This window comes from Lycorma delicatula, chromosome 7, assembly GCF_047948215.1.
Source record: "Lycorma delicatula isolate Av1 chromosome 7, ASM4794821v1, whole genome shotgun sequence".
NCBI lineage: Eukaryota > Metazoa > Arthropoda > Insecta > Hemiptera > Fulgoridae > Lycorma > Lycorma delicatula.
This window is the reverse complement of record NC_134461.1, coordinates 108,134,064-108,159,117: the sequence shown is the minus strand read 5'-3', so window position 1 is coordinate 108,159,117 and position 25,054 is coordinate 108,134,064. Positions and strand designations below refer to the sequence as shown.

General features: G+C 27.1%; 1 protein-coding gene across 2 annotated transcripts in view; it reads left to right on the top strand.

Moving 5' to 3' along the window:
* Positions 1-24,506, top strand: part of Naam (Nicotinamide amidase) — a 60,322-nt gene extending 35,816 nt beyond the window's left edge. The window contains exons 8-9 of one of the 2 annotated variants that reach the window (XM_075370659.1): positions 4,373-4,515; positions 24,332-24,506. In XM_075370659.1, coding sequence (XP_075226774.1) covers positions 4,373-4,515; positions 24,332-24,472 — 284 coding nt within the window. In that variant the 3' untranslated portion in view covers positions 24,473-24,506. Of the gene's footprint in view, positions 1-4,372; positions 4,516-7,689; positions 9,533-24,331 lie in introns of those variants that run through there. The other variant, XM_075370660.1, reaches the window with a different exon arrangement.
* The last annotated feature ends 548 nt before the right edge of the window (positions 24,507-25,054 follow it).

The following is a 25,054-nucleotide window of genomic DNA, read 5'->3' as shown; positions in this document are numbered from 1 at the left end:
TTTTTACATCTTTATTTTAGGTTAATGTTTTTGTATTCATAATTTTTTGTGCACAGTGTTCAAATGGGTGACAAACATACCATGAATATTTGTGTATTTTTAGGTTTATAATTGAGCAAAACATACAGTGATATATAGGATAGATTTTGTCCCTTCAACTGAAGGTCACTTAGCAATGCTCCTTAACATTATATTTATAATGTTAGTGAAATTTCACAATTTATACTAGAACATGTTGTGAAATTATTATAAAATCTGCCTTCTTTAAAAGTGTATCATGTTCTGTGTGGCTCTTGTAAGTGAAGTTTAGAAAATAAAAATGAATTTTTTTAGCATTTATTAATTAATGATTAAGGTTAATTGTTTTAAAATTTCTGAAATTTAATTGAATATTTTAATGCGGCATGATTTTCTGGTAGGAGAGTAACATTTTTTATTGCTCGTGCTGCTTTTTTATTGAATGTAGAGGATGTATCACAAAGTTCTCCTGGGACTTTCATAACCTGTTCTACTCAAGAAACTAATGGAAAAGGTTCATATAAACATATGACCTTTGCTAGTTAGAGCTAGTAGAAGATCTCACTTTGATTTCAGCTACCCTGGTGAAATGGTCATACACTTGAAAAATAAAAAAAAAAAAAAAAAAAAAAAAACAGAATCATAGCCGTAGTATTTGTTGAGAAATATGGGGTGAAAAATCAATGTGTTTGGGGTAAAAAACCCTGTTTTTTATCGTTGATTTACAATAACATTGTGAAATGGGTATTAAACAGATAAAGTTGAGTAAATTAAAGAAAACTTAACAAAAATTTGAATTTTATGTAGAAACAGTACACTAAACCAAAGTGTATTATACGTACCAGTTTATAATAAATATTGAAAAATGAGCCCGCCATTTTAAAAACATTTCTTGACACACTTCTGTACTAATTTTGTTACTCTTTTTAGTTCTTCAGGGCTGTCCTTAATTTGCTCAACCGCATCCATAGTGCAGACAATCAATTTCTCACAAGACAGTATTTTTGTTAATCAATTCCTCACAAGAAAGTATTTTTGTTTCGTATACAATATTTTTCATCCATCCCCAGATGCAAAAATCTGAAGGTGTTAGATCAGGCGATCTTTGTAGCTAGGAATGTGGACCTCCATGACCGATCCATTTCTCAGGAAATGTTGGGTGAAGTGAATGGAAATGGCACAAGAGAAGTGGGGAGGAGTGCCATTGTACTGTAAGTATGCTTTCCGTCTCAGCACCAGAGGACATCTTCAAGCAGCTGCTGTGGCAATTCTTCTTAAAGAAATGTCCAAGTAGACCTCAGCATTTAAGCAGCCAAGTAATATGAGTGGTCCAAACAGCTGATTGTGAAGGCTGCACCATACATTGAAGCTAAATTGGTGTTGAAAGTTGCCTTCCACTGTTTCATGCGTATTTATTTCTGCCAGTGTATGCTTTTCATAAATTGTCATTTCAAGTGAAATTTGCCTCACCACCGTAAGGTATTACTTCAGAGGATGATATGTGTGAATATAAATGAAGGTGTAGTCTTGTACAGTCTCAGATCGACCATTCCTGTATACCGGTATCCACAATCGTATTCAAATTAGACTGCACTGAACTGCATCGATAATAATTTCATCAGCACACCATGTTGAACAGAGCATTCGTATGAACGCTCTGTTCAACATTTGTAGCTGGATACAAATACTAGGTAATGAACTTGTTTTCCCGAAGATTGTGAAAAGTCAAACTAATTGTTTTGGGACCTAGAATCCTGCAATTCGGAAAACGTGTTTCATATTCTACTGTAGCGTTACCAGTACACATACTCAAAATGAATACTATATCAGCATAGTTCTCTGTTAAGTATGGCATTACTTCATTGGCAAACAGATCACATTCAAACTAAAATTCACAGACAACCTTTGCTAATGACAGCACAGTTCACAGTACTCGATAAGGTATCGAGTACCAGTACCTTAATATGCCTTATAGAACAATTTAAACGCTAATACGGTATTGTGGATTGTTGATCAGCTGTTGTTATTTTATTGCCAACTTAGAAATAATAATTTTTCAAACAGTTTTATGTATTTCTGTCATTAATAAAAAAAATATTATCTAAATAATTTTTATTTATTTATTTTTACTTTATATTTGTTGTGTAATTTCCAGTCTTTTTTTTTTTTATTTTTTAACAGTAAATTTTGTTTTTACAAATTTTTCACGAAAAAAAAAAACTTGTTTTGTTTTCATCAAATAACTATTTTTCTGACAAATGTAGTAGTAATATATTGTTTCCAAATAAAATTTTAATTTTTCTAACTTTTTGTTTTATTCAACTTATCTAACCATTTGGTTTAGAATCAAATTCTCTACAAGTTGTGTTTAAAAGTTTTCTGTGTTACCCATTTAACAGAATTATTGTATCTCAAGCATAAAAAATAGGGTTTTTTACCCCGATTTTTTGGTTTTATTCCCAGATTTCTCAAAAACTACTGCAGTGATGGTTCTGGGACTTATTTTATTCGATGTTTCAGGTCAAAAATCACTAATTCTCTTCTTAATTAATGACCTAAAAATTTCAGTAAGACTTCATTTCATTGGGGTAGCTGAAATTTGAGCAAACTAGCTGTAACTCACAAATGAAGCATTTTAGGACATATATTTATATGAAATTTTTTTCATTTTTTTCTCGAGTAGAATAGGTTATGAAAGTTCTGGGAGAACTTCGTGATATACTCTGTATAATTAAAGTTCCACCTGAAAATAATTACTAAGATTTGTTTTAACTTTTATCTTTGTGCCTCATATAAAACTGAAGGCTGTTGCTTTATTTTTTGTTTATTTCAATTTTTGCCATTCCTGTTAATTATTGAAGTTTATGGTGAATGCAATTTCTATGAATGCTTTGGTGCTTCAAAAAAAAAAGGTGATTGATCATTAATAATTACATATAAAAAAGCATAATGCAGGAATGACAACTAAAAACAAAAACTGACATAAGTAGTAAAATATATGGCTTTATTAATATCAGAATTGTTCAGAAAGTTCTTGGTCTGACATATAGATGGTAGAAGTGTTTGATTATATTTATCAAGTATAATCCTGTAAATGGCATGCTACCAAGTTTCAGATCATTTAGTTGCTTGTTTGTGGCAATCAGGTAAAGGAAACAAGTTTTGACAGTTTTCTGAAAAATGGAATTCCAGTTGCTATGAAGTACTTTGTTTTAATAGGTTAACCCCAACAGACATACAAAAGAGTTAGATTCCACTCTAAAGAATTTTTCCCATTCATTTTTAAAGATAAAAAGTAAGCTGCTGAATTTAAGCATGGATGGTCCTACATCCATTCAGCATGATGAATGCTCAAGATGATCAGACCACTGTAATCGACAAAATCATTACGTAAATTCACAGTGCCATATTAAATGATTGCTGAATAAAGATATGTGAGCTTGCTGACATTACAAACTTCTTGATAGACAGTGTCCACAACATTTTACACAATGTTTTGGGTATGAAAAAGCTTTAAGTTTGATAGTTGCCACGTGTGTTAACAATTGACTGAACTTTTCTTGAGGGTATTTACACTTACTTAAACATGATTCTACTGAGTTTCTTTAAAATTTATAACAGTAAATGAAATATGGGTTCACCATTACATGTCAGATACCAAACACTGGGTGGGAGCAGGTGAAAGTACGCCAAAGAAAGTAAAAATGATTGCATTTGCACAAAAATCATGGTTATGGTTTTTTTGGATTCTCATAGTGTGGTGCTCATAAATATCCGGGAAAAAGCAGGATTATCACTGGAGAGTAATGTACTTCACTAATAGACAAGTTAATGAATGCTATTCAAATGCCTACATCTGGCCAGAAATAAAAAAGATTTTCACCATGATATTGTGCTTACACATATGTGTCTGGTTATTGCTGCAAAATTTCATGACCTGTGCTTTTGAAGTGCTTTCATATGTGCCAGATTTGGCTCCCAACAATTACTTCCTCTTTTCAAACTATAAAACTAGTAGAAATGAAGATTCTCTTCAAATAATGAGGTCAAAGCTTAGACAACTGCTTACTTTGCAGAATTTGACAGATCGTATTATACTGACTGTATTAAAAAGTTGAAATGTTATTGGTCTAAATATACCAAACTTCAAGTGGACTGCATTGAAAATTAAAAAAAACATTTCTGAAAAATTTCATGTTTTCTATGCAAGTGGAAAATTTCTGAAAGACCCTTGTATATTAATTGTCTGCTAAAAGTAAGTGAAATTCTTAGATTTCTTGTGTGTTGCTAAAGATAGTTCATTATTAGAATAATATTTCAGGTTGTATTGATTTTATTTCCCTTTGAAATGCAGGTGCTACTGCTGCCGATGCGTTATCCATTGGATATCGTACTATATTAGTTGATGATTGTTGTCGTGGTGTTGATTTATTGGATATTGAAAAAACCAAGAATACTCTTACTTCAAATCATGGTGTAATTATCAGCTCTAATCAAGTATGTATTTTTATGCTGTACTTAATTAATTCTGTTTTTCATAATTAACTTTTTGTTATTCAGATTCAAATTCTCTTCACTTCTGTCTATTTTTGTAAAACTTTTACTTTACTATTACTTACCTTCCGTAGCATCTTTTCAAATTCTTTTTTTATATTGTTTGGTTATTATTCCATAACTTCAAGTGCTGTACAACCTAAGGTATATTTTTCTTCATTCAAAATACTATCTATTTAGGTTTCAGAGCTGTGTGATTTCTTGTTTTACCAATTTAAAATCTATTTAATTAAAAAGATATTCTTAAATGTTATTTTTTTAGTTTTGTAGTCAATTGATTTGTCAGACCTGGAGCAACATTGTTTTTTGTTTAATTTGTGCTTAAAAATAAGTAAACAAATAATGATAATTAAGTAGTGTTATGCCTTTTTAGATTTTTTCAGATATATAATGATAGTGGTTGGCCTAGTTTCCTTGTGTGTGAATACAATTTTTGGGTAATTGATTTGGAAACTTGAAAATTCAATTATTACTTATACAATGAAAGTACAATCATTTGGTCTGTATATATAAAAAAAGATAATATTAAAAATATTTTGAAGTTTTCTTGCTTTCATAAAATACTATCATATTTTTGAATAATAATTGTTTTCTGAAAGTGTTAAATGTCATGTCAATCAAGTATTTAGTGAAGTTGAGCAGATTGTAAAATTTATATCTACTGCTTTTGCTATGTTAGGAGTAAGAGAAAATAGTTAGAGAGCGAGATCTCAATAACGTTTTTAGATATGCACTGCTCTTCACCAACTTCATAATCTTCTTTATGAATCAACTGCAAAAGAGGAAATTAGATTTACATTCATAAAAATAAAATTTAAAGTAAATGTTCAGCATTGGGTTTTTAAATTACTAATAGCTGTAGGATTATTTGGTATTATGTGAGGAAAATTATCAAACAAGCTTAGCATTAAGGACAAATAGCTCATAAATGGCGATATTTTATGCATTTCTGTAGGTGTTTTCTTTTGAAATTGGTTAAATTTTTATCTTGTGTACAGAAGATCTTATTTAACTGCATTACATTAATAAATTTCATATCAAAGTGTGCCTAGAATTTTGCATGTATACTATTCTATATTGAGAAACGAGATGAAACTGCTTTCAAGTTTAATTATCTTTTATTTATATCCTTGTTTCAAAGTAACCACAAAATTATCAGCTTTACTTATAAGAAATATAGACCAGATTTATAGGAACCTTTGCTAATTATGTAAATTTATGATTTAGCAGATCTGTTTTCAGTTATTGTTTGAACATATAATGAAAAAGAGTGCAAGCTAAATATTAATTATTATATAATAATAATTATAAAGATGATGACTTTAAAAAATAAACGATGACTAGTAAAAAATAAGATGTTAAATGATGTAAAGTAAAACTAAGAAAAAAGTGATTTTTTTTAGTTGTTAAAAAAATTTATTTATAGATTTAATTGTTAATAATTCCATTAAAAGAAAACAAAATTACATTAATTGTATTTAATTTAATAATAAAAGATACATTTTAGTTTATATACATATATACACAAGGTCTGTTCAGAAAATAACCACCAAACATTTTTAATTACACGCCAGTGGAGATATTTAGTGATGTGTGGTTGGCAGCATTGTGTTCCGCATAACCTCCTGTGTAACCACATGTTCTTGGATTGTTGATATCTAATTTGGTTTACATGTTATTTTTATTTGAGTGCAATGTGTTAGTAGCAATTTATGTAACGTGCAATTTTTTGATGATTGAACGTTTGTCTCTGTGTCATAGCCATAAACCCAGGTTTCGTCTCATATTATAATCCTTTGCATGAATGTTTCATTGCCATTGGCTTGTTTAAGAGTTGCCAATGAACATCCACTTGATGTTCTTTCTGCTGTTCAGTCATCAAACAAGGAACAAACTTTGCTGCAACTTGATGCATGTTCAATTTTTCGGTCAAAATGTCATGGCATGATCTGATTCAGATGCTAACCTCTTCTGCAAGTTCTCTGATAGTCAATCAGTGATGTACATGCATCAGATCGTTGATTTTGTGAATACAGGTATCATCAGTTGAAGTCGAGACCTTCCTGGTTGAGGGTCATCTTCAGTTGGTTGAAGACCACCTTTAAATTGTTAAAACCATTCGTAACATTATGTACAACCCAGAGCATCATTTCCATAAGCTTGTTTCAAAAGTTGAAATATTTCTTTGAAAGTTTTCCCTGGTTTCATGCAAAATTCTACATTGTATCTTTGCTCTTGAAAATCACACATCACAAAAATCACTACTAACGTGTTACACTCAATTTAATAACACAAAAACTAAACAAGATGTCAACAATCCAAGAACATGTGACTACATGTTATGCAAAACAAATTGCTTTCATCTGCATGTCACTAAATATTTCCATTGGCGTGTAATAAAAAATGTTAGGTTATTTTCTGAATAGACCTTATAATATTTAACCACTTATTTAACCACAATAGCCCAATATTTAACCACTTTAAGTTAAAAGGTAATATTTTATAAATATATGAACTCTTAAACAAAAATTAAAATAATTGTCCTTGTCAATTGGAAAACAACATTATGCGCATAAACTGTTTTCAAAATTATTATATCAAATCTAAACCTACATGGAAATTTTGATTGTTAAACAATTATCTTCACTAGACACTACAGAAAAAAATATTAATAAAGAAAATAAATAAATGAAGAAAAAGAATTAATTGACAAATAAACAATACTATGAAACTGCAAAATGACTGTTGTATTATAAATTAACTGATATTGTTTAAGCTGGTGGTTGTAAAAAGGATAAATTTAATTTAAAACCATCTTAATTATTTAAAACATCCATTGGAGGGATGCTGGCTCCGTTAATAGAGTTTATTCCTAAATAATGGTTTAATAGAGTTTATTGTTGAATTAATAACTCATGATAATTTTCATACACTATAAAATTTCCATATCATATTCCCATGGCATGAGCTTCATGCTTAAATAGTGAATTAATCATAAAAAAAATGTTTGCTAACTCTCCATGTAAGAATTTATGAAGAGCTATCAGTAGATAAATGATAGATATAATATACTCATTTCTAAAAGTGAACTTTGAAGTTATATATAACAATTTTCAGGTGAAGGCCATGGTTGAAGGACGTGATCGTCGTCCAGAACTTGGATACAAATTGGCTCTTGAATTGAAGGATAAAACTGATAATGGGCTGAATGACAAAGCTGAGGTTGAAGAGAGTGGCTGATTTCAATGATATTGAGAACCAGTGTTTAAATAATCAGCACGCTCTTGCATGCTTTGTCATTAATTGCTTCCACTAATTGCACATAATGTCATCCATTATTCTATACATACAGTATTAAATAAGATATTATTATACCTGTATATAGAAAAAAAAAGATTGTTAAGTGTTCTTGGTACAGAATTATTATCAGTACTCCAATTATATAACAATTAATTTATAATTGATTGATTGATTGATAACCTGACAAAAGATAAATGATTGTGGCCTTGGTATAATTTCGTTATAGCCAGAGATGACATAGTGCCTCGTAAAAATTAATATTTGTATATGTTTAAGTGTCCAGTTAACAATTATTGTTATAATTATTTATTAATGTTTGTTATTGTTAGTAACGGTTTATTTTTGTGAAAACTCAATTGCAATAATTTTAATTTATTCAATATTTATTACTTGAAATTTATAATACTTAGAATAGATTTATATTGTCCTTTTTCTGTTTTTGATGTAGAATTTAGTGATGCTTAAGTTCCTGTTATTTAGGATTAAATTTTACATTATTTATAAACGCAGTAGAACCCTGGTTTTGTCAAAGTTTTTAACCAGGTGTAGAGAATTGGTTATTGGAAGATTTCAGAATTGGAGTTTTACTAAAATAAGGTTAAAAATTTTTGAAGTAATCCCTTTGATATTAATGTACTGTTTCCATTTTAAATACAAGTTTTTGGCATAATCATATAACAATCACAAACAGATTAGATTCAAACAATTTATGCATCTTTCAATGAATTCTTGATGCCTTACTGTTGACATAGAAAAAAATTATTACAAGTTTTTCCCTATGATTTTTTCAATATGTACTTTTTTCTGATGAGGAAAGAATGTTAACCTTTTTGGGACTAATCTACTGTAAATCTTAATTCATGCACAGACTAGGTTAAAAACTGTTAGTAATGGCAGATTCCTCTCATTTGTGTCTGGGATGTATTACTTCTCATCTGGACAAATCACGAAATTTATGTAATAATTGAAATTTTGCTAAACAGTCAGGGGATGAATGTTAAAGCAAATGTTCTAGTATACTTTTGATGATGATAATAACATGTTAGCAAATGAGAGCTTAATTTTAGTATATTTGTTGGTAGTGAGGCTGCATCAATTTCTAATAAGAATAATCAACTACAAATAGAAATTGAATCTGAAACCTCAGTTACAATTGGGGCAACTGTTTAGTTGCAACCTGTTGATAGTGCAAATAATTCTTTTTAAAGCCAATATAGTGCAGCACATGTCGGTGAAAGGATTATATTAGTCGCATTAACACAATGATAGTACTCAACCGATAAACTTTTAAAACGAGTTTACGCAACTGATATGTCTGGACAGTTTACTACAGCTATGTAAGTATGACTGCAGTCCCAAAAACGTTAAGCACTGTTCTGAATGTTATTGGTGAAAATGTTAGCATCTTTATTAGTCAAATATTTAGTTTTCTTTGATCTTAAAGGATCCTGGTTAAAATTGTGTTTGGGGATCCATTTAATTCAGATTCTCAGCTAGGAGAATGAATAAGGTTTGTGTGCTGTGATCAGTTAGTTAAATATAATCTATATTTTTTAAATTTTATTAAGAATAAGGGCAGTCTAATTTATTTCAATTAACCAAGTTTCTACTGTATTCTTAATTCTTTTATTAGCATTTTTTTATTTAAAATTATATTGTAATTCCAGTTAGTTTTTTCTTATGTTATGCAAAACATTTAAATTACAGAATGCCTTTATGAATAGTGATTAAAAAATCTATTTACTATAAAAATAATATATTTATAAATTATAATGTATTATAAATTGCAGTATTATTTTTATACAATTTTATATTTATATTTTTGTTATTAATGTTATTGAAAAATATTAATTTATAAAAATATTTATATTTTACAAATTATTTTATTATATGAGTTGAACATATTTTATTAAGCAGTGAAGTTAAAATTTTCCAATCAATATCTTTTTTAAGTTGTTGAAGTTATATACTTTTCTCGGGTTAGAAGTAAATTTAAAATACAGAAAAAAAATGTTTTTATATTAGTTTGTACTACTCAAATCTGTTTTTTAATAGATATGTCTGCTGTCTGCTTTAAATTTTTTATAAATATATTTCTGTACAAAATTTTATTAACTATTACGATATTCTTTTATCTGTTTGCATTTATTTTTATATAATAGTAATAGTTTAAATTTGACCATAACAAAAAAAAACTTCAGTGTTGGATAGAATCTTATGATATTTTAGGTCTGCAGCATTTATGTACTTTAAAAAAAAAAAATTGTACTTAATTGCATGAGCTATTCTTGGTTGTTGATTTTAGAATGAGCATAGAAATTATTATAAGACAATTTACTCAATGAATTGGCATTTATTTAACGTGTACTTATTATAGAATTAATTGAAAATAACTGTTTAAAAAAGTTTACATTTAATAAGTTGCTTAAAAAAAATTAATTCAAAGTTCATATTAATGTGGATAATAAAAGTATGTTTTACTGGTCTACATGTCGGTGGTAGCAATTCAGAGTTTTATTCAGAAAGTTCTAGGCTTGTATCCTGGTCAGACTTAATATTTTTTATTTCTACAAAATTTCTCTTTCATTTTCACACACTTTGAGCTTAGGTAAATTAATTATGTAAAGAAAATAGTAGTGGTATCCTCCCCATCCAAATATACAATAATGAATATACAGATATGTAAATGTGTATTAAATATGGCTGTATTTCTTCTCTTAAAACAATCAGTGTAATATATATTTTTTTTAAATATATTATATTAATATAGCAGTCTTTTTTGTCTGTTTTTTTTAGATAATTTTTTTTCTTTGTGAAAATTTGAATGTTTAAATAAAACTAGTTATATCTGTGAAAGAAAAATTAAATTTCAATAAAATACAGTATTTTAGATCTATTTTCATAACAAAAATTCTGAATGATATTCAGAAACATAATAAAGTGTAATTTTCTGACTTACCTCTTATGCAATCTATATATTCAATAAGATCTTTCAGTGCACTGTTATATGCTGATTTCTGCAAATTTGTAGATTTTTGCATTGTTGACAGTTAACAATAGCACTTTTAAAATCTTCATTTCCTTTTATGCCTACAGTCAGTCACTCTCATGACATCTTGGTCCTTTACAATCGCTACATATTTTCATCTTCTTCATCGTTATCATATTCAACTTCAACCAAGCATGTGGATTTTTCTTTCGATCAAAAGTCAATTATGAAAATTGATTGCAATCTGGACCTCTGTGTTAGATTGCCTTCTTCTACTACTTAGCTGTTCAGTTTCTTTAATTTCCTCAACACTATGTTTTTTCCAACAAAGTTTTCATTGAGTTTTTGTATTCATTACAGATATTTGGAACAATTGTTAATTTTTGCTTAAAACTTTTAATGAATACCATTTCCATCTTAAGACGGTTTTTTTTTTATAGATAGATTTAAAATTTCTTGGGGACCTAATAACTTATACTGTATTTTATAGATTTCCATCTACAAAGCCCAGCTGTAAATTTATTTATGTATATTGTTGGTTTCCTTGCAGTAGTTGACATTTTGTAGAAAAATTTTATCCTTGAGAAAAAATTGCCTAGAGGTATAAAGAATCTCATTTGACTACAGTGTGTAGATTATTTTTTTTTAAAAATCCAAGGTAAATCAAATTTTTAATAAAATTAAAATGTTAATTTAATTTCTATATTTGTGAAATTATTTATCTAGCATGTTTCCTTTGTAGTAAATTATTTGTTTTATTTATACATTTAAAAAAAATGAAGTACTAAAGACTTCTGAATAAATAAAAAAATTGAAGTTTAAAGACAGATTGTGAAATTGAAAACTGTTCTACCACATATGGAAAATATCCAAGTAATTTGTATATGTATCCTTGTACAGCAGTAGGTTAAGTAAACTTAAAACTAATGATATATTTTGCAACTTTTTTTAATGGCCCTTAGGCAGATGTGTTTTTTATACAGCGAGTGTTCTGCAGTTTGTTACATCTCTGACGACCAGCCCAGGGTATCTTGTTAGAATCCAACAGTGGTTTGGTGATTAGGAGATAGTATTTAGAAATCTTAATCATTAGAATGTTTCCAGCCTGGACTGGCTTTGAACTAGCTACTTCCTGCATTGAAAGGCCAGTACTAACCATCTATGCAAAATCGGTGCGCCAGACGTATAATGATGTTTGAATTGGTAGCATTGTTTGCATATATTGTTTTTAATTAGCAATAATTAAATTTAAATAGTGTAATTTTCAATTATTTTTTCTTTGTTTTTTTTTTGTACTTTTTAAATGTATTTATTATTAGTATATGTATTTACTATTATTGATATAATTTTTTTTAATATAGTTTATTTTTTATTGTTTTACCAAGTATTTCCATATTGGTAAAATATTGAACTATTTTCTTGTGAATTGCATTTCTTTTAGATTATTATTTGTTAATGAATTTGCTGTTTTTGTTAAATATGAATGTTAACATAATGCTTAGTTTGTGCATGTATGGTAATTTACTACTTAGTGTTCAGTAAGTAATTTATTATTGATTGTTCCTTTGTAACAATGCTGTAGAATCATTGTTCCGCTTCATATTCATTCCATGTCTTAGACAAGTTCTTAACTACGAGAGAAGTACAATAAGTTGTATTTATGTATAATACAGATTCATTGAAATTACATGTATATATCTTAATGAATTAAGTTCCTTTAATTCACTTTATCATACAATCTAATCTTAATATTAAATTAAAGTGAAGAAATTAAGCAATAATATTAAATAAATAATTCCTGAAGATGAGTGATCTTTATTAATTAATTTTCTTTATGTTTTTAGTTAACTATTTTTGTTTATTGTTGCTAGTCATTTTTGTTATATTAGTTGAATAATTATAATCAGTAATTAACTTTATAATTGTCCTTAAATAATGTGTTTTCTCTTAATAATTTAATTGATTTGTTTGTGTATTATTATCTGTTTACTATTGCTTGTAGACTTTTCTGGATATTTTAGAAACAATTAACTTACTTTTTTTCAACAGTGGTTTGACATTAAAGAATATACTTTCCCACTTTCATCATCATGCTTTTAGTCTTTTCGAACCCACCTTCAGTAACATAAATGTCTCCAAAGTTGGTCACCGAAGTGGACTGAAAATTAAGTGTTAGTTTACAGTAAAATCTGCAGTTTATTATTAAATATAAATAATTTTCATCTGCAGCTGTCATAGACAAAACATTGTTGGTAAAATGTATTTCTTCATTTGCAAAGAAAGAGCTATACTAAATGGAAAATATTGAAAACTATTTAAAAATGAATAAATTAGAATTAAACTTATGTTTCATCATGTATTTAATACTGGTTTCGACATTCATCATAGATTTTTTGAAGTCTGTTTTAAATTAGCATTACCTAAGTCAAACTTCCATCTTTAGATAGTAAAATCATCTTCTCATTATTGAACTCTGTTATGGTTACGTCTTGAACCAATTTTTAATCGTAAATAAAGTACAGTAAAACTACATTTCGAGTGAGGTTTGTTTTTTCTGCCTGTTTAAATTTCTCCATATAAGGGCGAGTAAACATGTTATTTTAGTAATTAATAAGTCTTTTGGTCTTGTTCTATTAATTTTTGTATTATATTTATGATGTACAATCTCTTTAGTTGCTGTGAAGTTTATTACAAAATGGCTGAAACATGTCAGATATATTATTCTTTTATAAACATTGAGTTCAAGAATATAGTAACTGATAATCATATGAGTATGCAAATAAGGAAAAAGTTCGCTAAAACTCATGTCTAGAGTGTTCTAACTTATGGGTGTGAACAGATGCTTGGAAAAGCAGAAAGAAGAAGAGTAGAAGCAGTGGAAATGTTAATTTGGAGGAGAATAACAATATCAAGGGAAAAGATGTGGGTGGATAGGAAAAGAAATGATCAAGTGTTATCAGAAGTGAGTGAGAGGAAGTCCTTGCTAAATTTTATACGAAGAAGAAGAAGAGAAAAATTGATAGGACATGTAATACAACATGACCAGTTGTTGATGAATATATTTGAGGGCAAGGTTTTAGGTAAAAAACCTAGAGGTAGACCGAGAGCAACCATCATCAATAATGTTAAAAAGAAGAGATGGGCCTTGGTTCATATAATGACTTGAAGGGTGAGGCGGAGATGAGGGTGATGTGGTTAATCAACAAGGCGTAGCCTTTAGTAAATGATGATGAGTTCAATTACAGATTTATTTGTTAAAAGCATTATAAAGAAAGAGGTTAATCTTCGTAAATATAATTTTAAAAAATTAATAAAATGAGACTATAAATTATTAATAGCTTTTATAGCAAGAAATTTAAACTGACACAAAGTAAATCAATCAAGGTATTTTTTTCAATTTCACTCACTTATAGTGATGAACTAATTTCTGATCATACAGTTCACTTATGAGATATATTTTGAAGTTTGCTGTAGGTAACTCTGCTGTACCCTTTTTAACCTTTCTAAGGTTTGCTGTAGGTAAGTTAGGCGTAAAGAAACAATCTGCTGAGCATTGAAGTTAGTATTAAACAATACAATAAAATGTAGTTTTGGATTATTTTTTTTATAAACAATTTTTGAGTTTTCTGATTCAAAAAGATTTTTATTAAAAATAGATAGCTTAAATTTACTAATCTATGTTTACTCACTATGCATTTATTTTGATTAAGCTTAAGTCATTATTAGACATTTTAGTTATTAATTTAGTTCACTTTTTTTTATTTAATTTGTATAAGGGTAACAAAAAGACAAACTCTTTAAAGAGAAAAATCTAATGGTGTTAGTTAATAGAATTGAATTTTTATAGTGGTTAATGTCCATAATCTCTGAACATTGTTGACCAGTTTTTATCAATTCCGAATGATTTAAAAGATTACTAAAATATAGATACTTTGAATTAAGTTATTTAAAAGTCATGATGAAAGTGAAATCAGACAAATGATTTTTATTACTATTATTTTTGATTTTTTCTTCATGTTTTAAATAAAACAACTAATGAAATTCTGCATAAATCCAGAATTTCATTAGTACACAGAATACTGTGTACTCTTCGTATCAGAATTTTCATTTTTTATTATATACTTAAGAAATAACTACTTATATATTTTATTCTTTAATTTAATTGTGTGTATTGCTATTATTGAACTTTTACCAGGTAAAAACTATTAAAATGGAAGTATTTTTTGATAAGTGATTTATTTCATGATCTGTAAAATTATTTATAAATTTTAATAATGTATTGTTAGTCTAAACATACCTATACTAATTTTAATCATTGATTTTAAAATATAAATAATCTAGCTTGTTTGTTCACTTGTATTGGGTTTATAATATTTATACTACTTGTAATAGTGTCATTAATTAATAATATTTATTACGTATTATATAGCAATATCCAAATCCTAAACAATCAATACTAAAGGATGTTGGGTTAACCAAGACTATTTCATTTTCGTAGAAATGGTTAAAATTATTCTTATTCTTTATTAATTCAAGTAAATGCCTTGAAATTCTGAAATGTTCGTAGAATATCTGAAAACTACAATTTTAATGAGTATCAGGTATACTATTGCTTGCATGGTGTTCCACTAAAAATTAAAACTGATTGGAAGTACACTTTACATTACTTATAACAAAACATAAGAATAGTACAAGCACAGTGGAAGTAATTTCATATAACAATAACTATTATGCATAAGGCATGCTGCAGCTGTCACTATAAAGTCAACATATTGAAAAATGTATGCCTGACTGATCTCCATATCATCAGTTGCATCTTTTTTTATATCATCATTGTATGAGTGGAACATTAATCATCGTTTGTACTAAAAATAATAAAATCAGCAGATTGAACGCCATTGAGTTCTGACAAAACACATTACATTATTGAGAATAAATTAATGTATGGATAAAGTCATATATACTGATGGTCATCACTGTCTAGATCATTGAATTATTTCAAGTTAACATGTAATGTCATTAGTTCATTGATTGTCAGGTTTGTGAGATTGTTATTTTAATAATTAATTTTTGTTTCTGTTAGTGTGATTTTTTTATCTTATTTATTATTATCAAAACATGTATTAATATTCATGACATATTGAATTATATTACAATGACATATAAGATTATAATTATATTAAATTTACCGGTACAGTCCATTCCGTCATGCATGCTGGGCTGCCTTTATAACTAGGCACACTAGGTATCTGTCTTGAAGCAGGATGAAATGAGTTTTAGTACCGTAAATCCTAAAATAACATAAATATCCTGTTGAGCAAAAATAAGACAGTTGAGGGAATAATCTAATTAATTTACAGTAAATGCACTTGTGTCAAAAATGACCATGTAAAAATAGTTAACATTTTTCTAATTTCTGAGGTGTCTTGAAGTAAAAATCTGGCCTCAACAAAAGAAAACATACACACTGATCAAGTCTTCCTAAATCAGTTCATTTGAAATTAGTTAAATCAGTTTCACTGCAGAATCAAATACCTTTTCCAAGCTAAGCACTATTGATTTTTAATAAGAATTAATTCATTAATAAATAGAATTATAATGCATATATGTTTTTGACTGTACAAGCAATGTACAATGCTCAATATAGAGCAAATAACTGTATACAATTTTTGTCTAGCATTAGAAAAACTGATAGGTAGACATGACTAAGGAGAGGTTTAAAAATAGTGTCTAGAAGAGTGGCACCTTTAAAGCCAGTCCTGAATATATGTACCTTATTTGAATTATTAAAGCTGGTACTACACATATATATGTGTACGTTTAAATAAGTGGACATATAAATATTTATTTTTTCAATTTTTGTCAGTAAATTTTATTAATCCTTTTATTGCAATTTTTTTCTCTAATGATATATAATGACATGTAATTTATTAGTGTTATTTTATTTATTTAAATATTTTATTTCTGTTGATTATTTTTATCATTTAAGTTATGTTATGATTTGTAATGAGATAAATTAGATTTATTGATTCAGATCTTGAATTAAATTTTTAATAATAGATTTGTTAAAAAGTATTTTTAATAATGTGCCTTTAATTTTTTTTATATAAGAATACATTTTATTAATAATAATAATTATTATAATCATATCTATAGGCTATGGTCTTAATTTTATTAGGCTACTGTATTATTTTAATTTAATCTAATATATTTACAACAAGATTCTGTAAAGATATCATTTATTTTGATTTTTGTGTTCCAAAAGTGTGTTTATTTTAAAATGTATGTACAAAATGTTTATTATTGTGTAGTTGCTATTGTTTTATGAATTTTATTTTTAATTACAAATGACTCAATGACATTTAGTTGGTAATTAAAACATCATCATTCATTGGTACCTTTTTAGAAATAGCTGGTATTAAATTAAATTTTGATATTAAAAACTATGAGTATTCCTAGTTTGTACTAGTAAAAAGGAATTAAAAAACATTTATTAGTTAAAATTTAATACATTCATTTAATTAGATAATTAAACATATTAATTTATTAACTAAAATGATACCATAATTTGAATTGTCTTGTGCCCACTGACTTAATATAAATCATGGATAATAATCATATTAATAAAAAGAAGAAATACTGATCATAAGGTTATTTTAGATAGATATCTCAAAATAATACTATGTTGATATTGTCAGAGCAACTTAAAAAAATAATAATTGATCACACTGTTGTGCTATACAATGAAAATTAACTATTTATTTTATTGGACTCAAAAGTGCTTGTCAAATAGTAGTTATTCAGGGATCCAAAACGACAGCTTGACACAATCCAAGATTTTATAAAATTAGCAGTTAATTTGAGTTTAGATATAATTTATAAATTGTAATAAATATAAAAAAAATTATATAAAAATGTGATTTTTGCCGAGATTTTAAGTATTGGTTTTCCATAATATGTTAGGGAATTTGGATGTTTTCCAAAATCATAATATCGGTTTTGGTTTATAATGAATCATATGTATGTAGTATTACAGAAAAAATTTATGTTATGTCCAGTGATTAATTTTGTAGATGCAGGTGCCGATTAAAAAAAGTGTCTAAGGAATTAAGTATTTAGATGAAATTTCTTACTTTTTAGCGCATTTTGATGTCGGTTCCTTTTTATTTTTTTTCAAATAATCAAAATATTAAGGCATCTTGAATTTATTTCAGCCAGATTGGTACTAAGAACAACTTTCTGAAGAAGGTATTTTTTTTTGTGTACTTACAAAAATGTTGCTTTAAGTTATGATTATGATACTTGATAATAAAGATACAGTGGGGCATATTTAGAGACATTATTGGTCAGTATAATTTAAATTACTGTTATGTTTTGTATTTTAAAATGGTTTAGCAGCTTTGGTGGAAGTCATTTTGTAGAAAATTGTTTCTATTAAAAAAAAAGTTGATTAAATTTTACTATCATTCCTATAAGTATTGATGGATAAAAACTGTTTATATAAATAGAACTTTCTTTTCACAGTTTGTAGGTACGTGCCATTTTTTTTGTGGTCTTTTTTATTAAGTTACAATAGATTTAAAAAAATATTTATATATACATTTATATCTCCCATTGTATTGCAATTAAGGATTTTTTCTTAAAATTAAATGTTTTCATTGTTGGTCTGTTTTCTGTTAAAACAGTCTTTATTATTTTCTGATAATATAATTTGTGTGTTTTTCTTATTTTTTATCGTTTAAGAAAAGCAGTGCAGGTATTTGTAACACCAATAATATATATAATAATTATAGTACTTAATGTATTAGGATATATTAGAATAGATTTAGTGTGTGGTACCCCAATAATGTATTAAATATTAATAATGTATTGACATCTGAACAGTGAAAGTTAAAAAAAAAATCTGATATATATTATATATGATAAAAAAAATTTTTTTTTATAAATTTATTTTTTATAAAAGAGTATTTTTATTTGCTATTTCTCAACCTGTTAAACATTTCTTATCATTTGTTTTGGAAGAAAATGTGACATTTGTATACTAAAATACTGAGAATTTTTTTCATTTGTATTTTTATTATACTTCATGTAATTTATAATGTTCTACATCTGTTTAGCCTCCATTTATGATAATATTAACAAAGTTATTTTAAATTACATTTTTATTTTGAATATTATTCTTATTTCTTGCCTTATGAATAACATTATCATTTTACAAACAGAAATGATCAAACAAGCTTTCTTTGTCACATTCATTAAATCTTTTTTAAGTAATCTTGATCAGAAAACAAAATTTAGCATTATATAACAGTATGTCTTATAATCCAACACATACATATGATATTTCTGAATTATTTATTTATATATAAAACCATATTTATGTTAGCTGAATATTGCACTCTTATGATGTAGGAAGAAGTTCATTTCACAAGTAGATTAGAGTATATATTTTTGCTTTTAATTCATTTAAAGTACTTACCCAAAAAATATTGGAATTTAAAAATAAGATTTTCATAATCATGTTACATCAGTCAATTCAGAAAGGTGTACAAATTTTATAAAATAATCATTAGGGTCTATTCACTTTCTAAATACTGGAGATATTCTTCCAGAAAATCTTTTCATGACTATAAATCCAATGTTTTCCTAGTGATATTGCAATAACATAAATATGTTATTTAATGAAAGTGAAAACTTTATTTTGTCTTACTAATGTACAAATTCTGTTTTAACAGATAGAAGTTAGTCCTAGTGTTTATTGATTACAAATTAATTTGATTTGTTATTTAGTAACTTTTTCTTTAAATTTATTCTATGTAAATTTCAACTTATCTTGCTTTATGTTCAAATACATATTTATTGGTAGTTAACTTTTTATAATTTTTGTTGCCAAATTGATCTATTTTATAACTTGTGAAAGTGAGTGAAATATAGCCATTCACTTCAGCCCCAAGAAGTTTTTTATACACTTCTGTTCCTAGGCCTTTAACCTTCAGTTTAGTGCCACTTAACAGTACAATACCAGACAGTGTAACAGTTTTATTTTCTTAAGAGCTTTGCCCTCTACAATGGAAGTTTCATGCCTTCTATGAATCATGAACACAGTTCACATATAGAATCATTGTTCTCTGTTTGTAGAAAACTAAGAGTTTGACAGAATTCTGTATTCTTATTTAGGATCTTATCAAGCTTTGGCCAGAAAAAGCCCACCGTGATCTCTGCTGTTGTCCAAATTTAAAAGTTTTGTTATCAGTAAAATCACCCTCTTGTTTATTCCGTTAGTATTTGTATGGACTGAAATATAGTATCATGTGACAGCATTAAGAACTGATAACAGCAATTAATAATGCTTTCAACCAAGCTCAGAATTGAAGTGTAAGGTTAGATACCATAAGTGCCATTTGACTATTCTTAACAATGAAGCCCTGTACTCTTGTTCAGCACTTTATTAAAAATAGCAATAATTTCCTTTTGACAACTGTAGACCACTCAATGAGGTTGTAACTTAGTCTTGTTTTAGGCATCTCGTTTCAAACTGTAAGCCAGTCCAAGAAAAGCGATCATACAAAAACCTTACACTTTATGTCTGCACCGACCAGAAGTCATCCTGAAAGAGATTTTGACTATAAGTGGCTGTATCAATTGGCTTTTAGTCAGCATTTGTTTAAACTTTATGTCCAGCATAGAATGCTTTAGCCACATAGTTATGAAGTGGGGATCCATCTGTTGATTCCCTTTCCACCACCATATGCCATTAGTTATTTAAATAAACATAGATTGTAGATTTACTTGAAAAATCATTAAAAATATAGTGCAGTAGGTTTTAACATCGTAACTATTAAGGAATTACTGTGGTTAGTTTGCAAATATGATAATATAGTTTTTAAATTTTTGATTAACTGCAAACTTTTATTTTTTAATAAACTATTATTTCTTTCTAGAAGACTTTGTTATTATGCATTATATAAGATGAGTATATTTAAGCACTTTTTATTATCTCGACAGCTTATAAATTTAGATTAGTTTATACAAATTAAAACTAATAAATGCTCAATCCAATTTTTAAACTGTTATTTGTAGTTATAACAGAATTAATAAAAAATAATAAATCAACAAAACATAAGATTAATGTGTAACCTTTATATTTTGTGTTGATTTAAAACTTCATTCCTTTTCTTTTTACATTTTAAAACGTTTTTCCTTTTCTTTTACATTTTTATTTATAATCTGAGTTGAAAGTCAAGAAGTTATTGGGGTTCTACCATAGATATTTTTAGGCTGTAATTGATATGTAGTAACCTTCTATTTTTTAGAATACAACTTTTCTCATTAAGAATAATCAGGTTGTATTTTAAAATCTGTTATTGTAATGGTAGTTACTATTAGTGTTGTGTATTTAATGGGTAATGTAGATTATATATATATATGTATATTGTATTTTTTTATTTAGCATATTATGGATATAAATTAACTTTCTCTAACACAGTTTGCTTATATTATTTTATTATTGTTAAATGGGAAATTGTTTCCCATAATTATTGTTTTTATTTTTTTGTATTGTTTTTTTTTATATTTTTTGTTAAATAAAAAAACACAAGGTATCTTAAGACTACTGTATCAAGGTCTAGGGGGGGTGCTGAGTGGAGTGGTAACATCTCAGCCTTTCATCCGGAGGTTTCGAATCCTGATCAGGCATGGGATTTTTCATATGCTACAAAAATTCCATTTCTAAATCTCATGGAGACGGAAACTCACTTATGTGGTGAGTTCATAAAGCAAAAAAAAGAAACAATATGATGCTTAAAAAAATGAAAATGGACAATTATTTAATTAATAAAAAAAAATGGAATATTCAAATAAAATATTAAAGTGAAATTAATTAAAATTAAGATTCTTTTTCTGTTATCTACATTCAACTATTATTGTTTCATGTTGATTAAAACAAGTTAAATTTTTGGTCTTTGTTAAATTACTGCGGATGGTCTCTTTTTTTTTTTGTTAAGCTTACAGAACAACCGTAAGGTATTACTTCAGAGATGATATGTATGAATGTAAATGACATTTAGTCTTGTACAAGTCTCAGGTTGACCATTCCTGAAATGTGTGGTTAAATTGAAACCCAACCACCAAAGAACACTGGTATCCATGAACTAGTGTTCAAATCCATATAAAAGTAACTGCTTTTACTAGGATTTGAACCTTAGAACTCTCAACTTTGAAATCAGCTGATTTGCAATGATGAGTTCACCACGTAGACTGTTGTTGGTCTGGTATTTTTTTACTACTTATATATCTTCCTGTTTAAAAATGTAAAAATCATGTCCAAAGTTCATTATGATACAAATAAACCAAATGTTTCTGTTTATAAACTTTTGTTTAAACAGTATGTATACTTTTTAAACCAGTAGTATACTATTTTTTGAGGATAATATACTGCTTTTGGGATTTAACAATAGTTTACTTTTGTTTTATAATGTAATAATGAAGTAAATATGATTTATAAATTAATGCTTTATTACAATCCATGTTTACATGCTGCATTATATACTGATAATATAGTTGATTTTTGAAATTGTTTTCAAGGTAATTTGTTAATAGTACTGTCAATATATAATGCTACATTGTAAGCTTATTATTTGGATCAATTTTGTTTATATGTATTTGATGACCACTAACAAAATAATTTCTTTATAATAATTTTTAAATATCCTCAAGGTAACCAGTCCCTGCTATTAGGTCACAACAATCACCTCAGGGTGTCATGACAGCAGTCTCTGCCCTCTCTGTACCCCTTGTATGACAAGGGTTTTCCCAATAGGGTAACTAACAAAATAATTATATAACTACAATAACTATAAATGTTACTTTATAACTTCTGTGCCTGATATTCATTGTAATTTTTTTTTTTAAATATCATATTTATTTAATTGTACAGATATAATTTCAATGATATTATCTGGTTTGGTGATAGTTAATTTATATATTCCTTATGTGTATTTTATAAAAATTTACTAAAGAAGTTAGTGCTTTACACTTTTATTACTAGTGTATTGTTAAGATGTGACTAGTAAATAAAGAAATAATTATAGTTATTATAAAAGACTGCCATAATAATTGTTTGCACAAAATAACATGTTGCATTGACAATCTGCTTTTTTTTTTTAAAAAAAAAAGCTTTTATGTTTAAGAAAATAATTTTTATTGATTTTATTTTTAAAATGATGCAATAGAGATTTTAATAAAATTAATTTCGTTTTAGTATAATTATGTTATTGTAGTATTGCTGAATGAAATTTGTTTTATCACTTTTTTAATTGACAAAAATCAGGTGTTATATACAATTCTGGACAGTAAATGTAGATTAAGATTTCTGTTTGATTATTATATGTCATATTATACTGATCTTTCTGTAATTGGTAGAGCAAAAAAATTGGCTATACTCTATAACTGTTGGAATGATTTAGTTGGTTGGACTGGTAAGGTTCATAAAGTTACTAGTAATAGTATCATAACTGATGCGAACAATAGTGTAACTATTATATATTATTGAACATTCTTTAACGATTACTTTTATCAAATTGCTAGATTTACAGTATCCAGTACATTTATCATAGATATCAGTTGAATTCAGAAGATTGGGTTGTCTAGTCAGAACATTTTTTATGTTTCTTACTTGGCTGTGCAAACTAATACCAGTTCACAACCTCATATATGTCTGTTAAAGATACATTCCAGTCAGTTCTTGGCCAACTTATTTGTTAGTAATTTCAAGTTGTATTAATTCATAGTAAATAAAAATTTAGAAAAATTTACAGAAAAATAATGTTAAAAAAGAAATATATGTGATAAAAAATGCAGTGGCTAGCTTATACATACTATAATTGCCACTGTTATTATTATGATAATGTGTGATTCAATATATAGACCTGATTGTTTTTTGTATGTTTTTTCATGTCTGAAATTTTGTAATTATTTTAATTATTGAAATTGTGAATTAATGTTTGTAGCAAATTATAAATCAGTAAAGATAATGTTGTAGGTTATAGTATATTGCATGCAGTTAATTTATATTTATTTATTTTTAAAATTCTATTAGATCTGTATCATTAAAAATCACATATCATTCTTTATTTATGTTTTTTGTTTGTTACATAATGCTTGTGATAGAAATATACATATATTCAACTATTTATTTGTTAACTAACTTTTTTCATTGTAACCTTATGGTAAATAGCCATTAGTGTATTTGGCAACTTTATACTTAATATCTTGAATTCTTATAATTTAACTTGTTTCTTTCTCTTTCGCTAAAATATCTTCAGCTACCTTTATAATGTTTGTAACCTTTTCTTTATAGGTATTTTTATTTATCTGGTACATTGAAAGTTCATGGTTTTGTGTTTTTATATTGGACAATATTGCTAATTTTTCCTAAAAATATTTTAATAATAGAAATATTATTACTTACAGGACTATACCATATTATGGGGAGCAGCTACAGTATCCACCATAACCTATAATAATCAAATTAAACTCGCTGCTTGTAGAGCAGTTGTTGATGAATCTTGCAACAAGTGTTTATCATTCCTATCAACTGTGATATATATATAATGATACATTCTTGCTGTTGGAAGGATATAATGCTGCTGAGGTACATGACAATTTTACATTTTGGTAATAATGTTGGAAAGCTTTTAAAACTAACTGTAGCATACTTTATTTTTAGGTAAAAGTTTTACCTGTTTTTAAGGAAGCTTCTGTCTAGGTTAAATTTCAGGCTGCTGGTGTTGAGCTGTTTGATACAGCTGCAGCACTTGAAATGGGTTTTAAAATATGGTGAATTAAGGGAGGGTGTAAAATATAAATTGCTTGTATAGATAAGCGTCTAGTTTGTTGTACTCTGTATTATTTATATATAAGATCTTAATGTTGTTTGTAGATGTTCATGAAAATTTGGCTTGTTTCAATGAGCTGATTTTTAAAAGTGGAGTTATTGGTGGACTGACTGGTTTGATATTCTTTGTATTGTTATTAAAAGTGCATTATGCTTGTCCTTTGTAGAAGTTGTTTAAATCTGTAACTTGTGCATAGAACAACCAGAATGCAGCGTCTTACAGTAATGGTAAGAACACAAAAAATGAAACTATTTCATTCCATATTATGGGGAGCAGCTACAGTATCCACCATAACCTA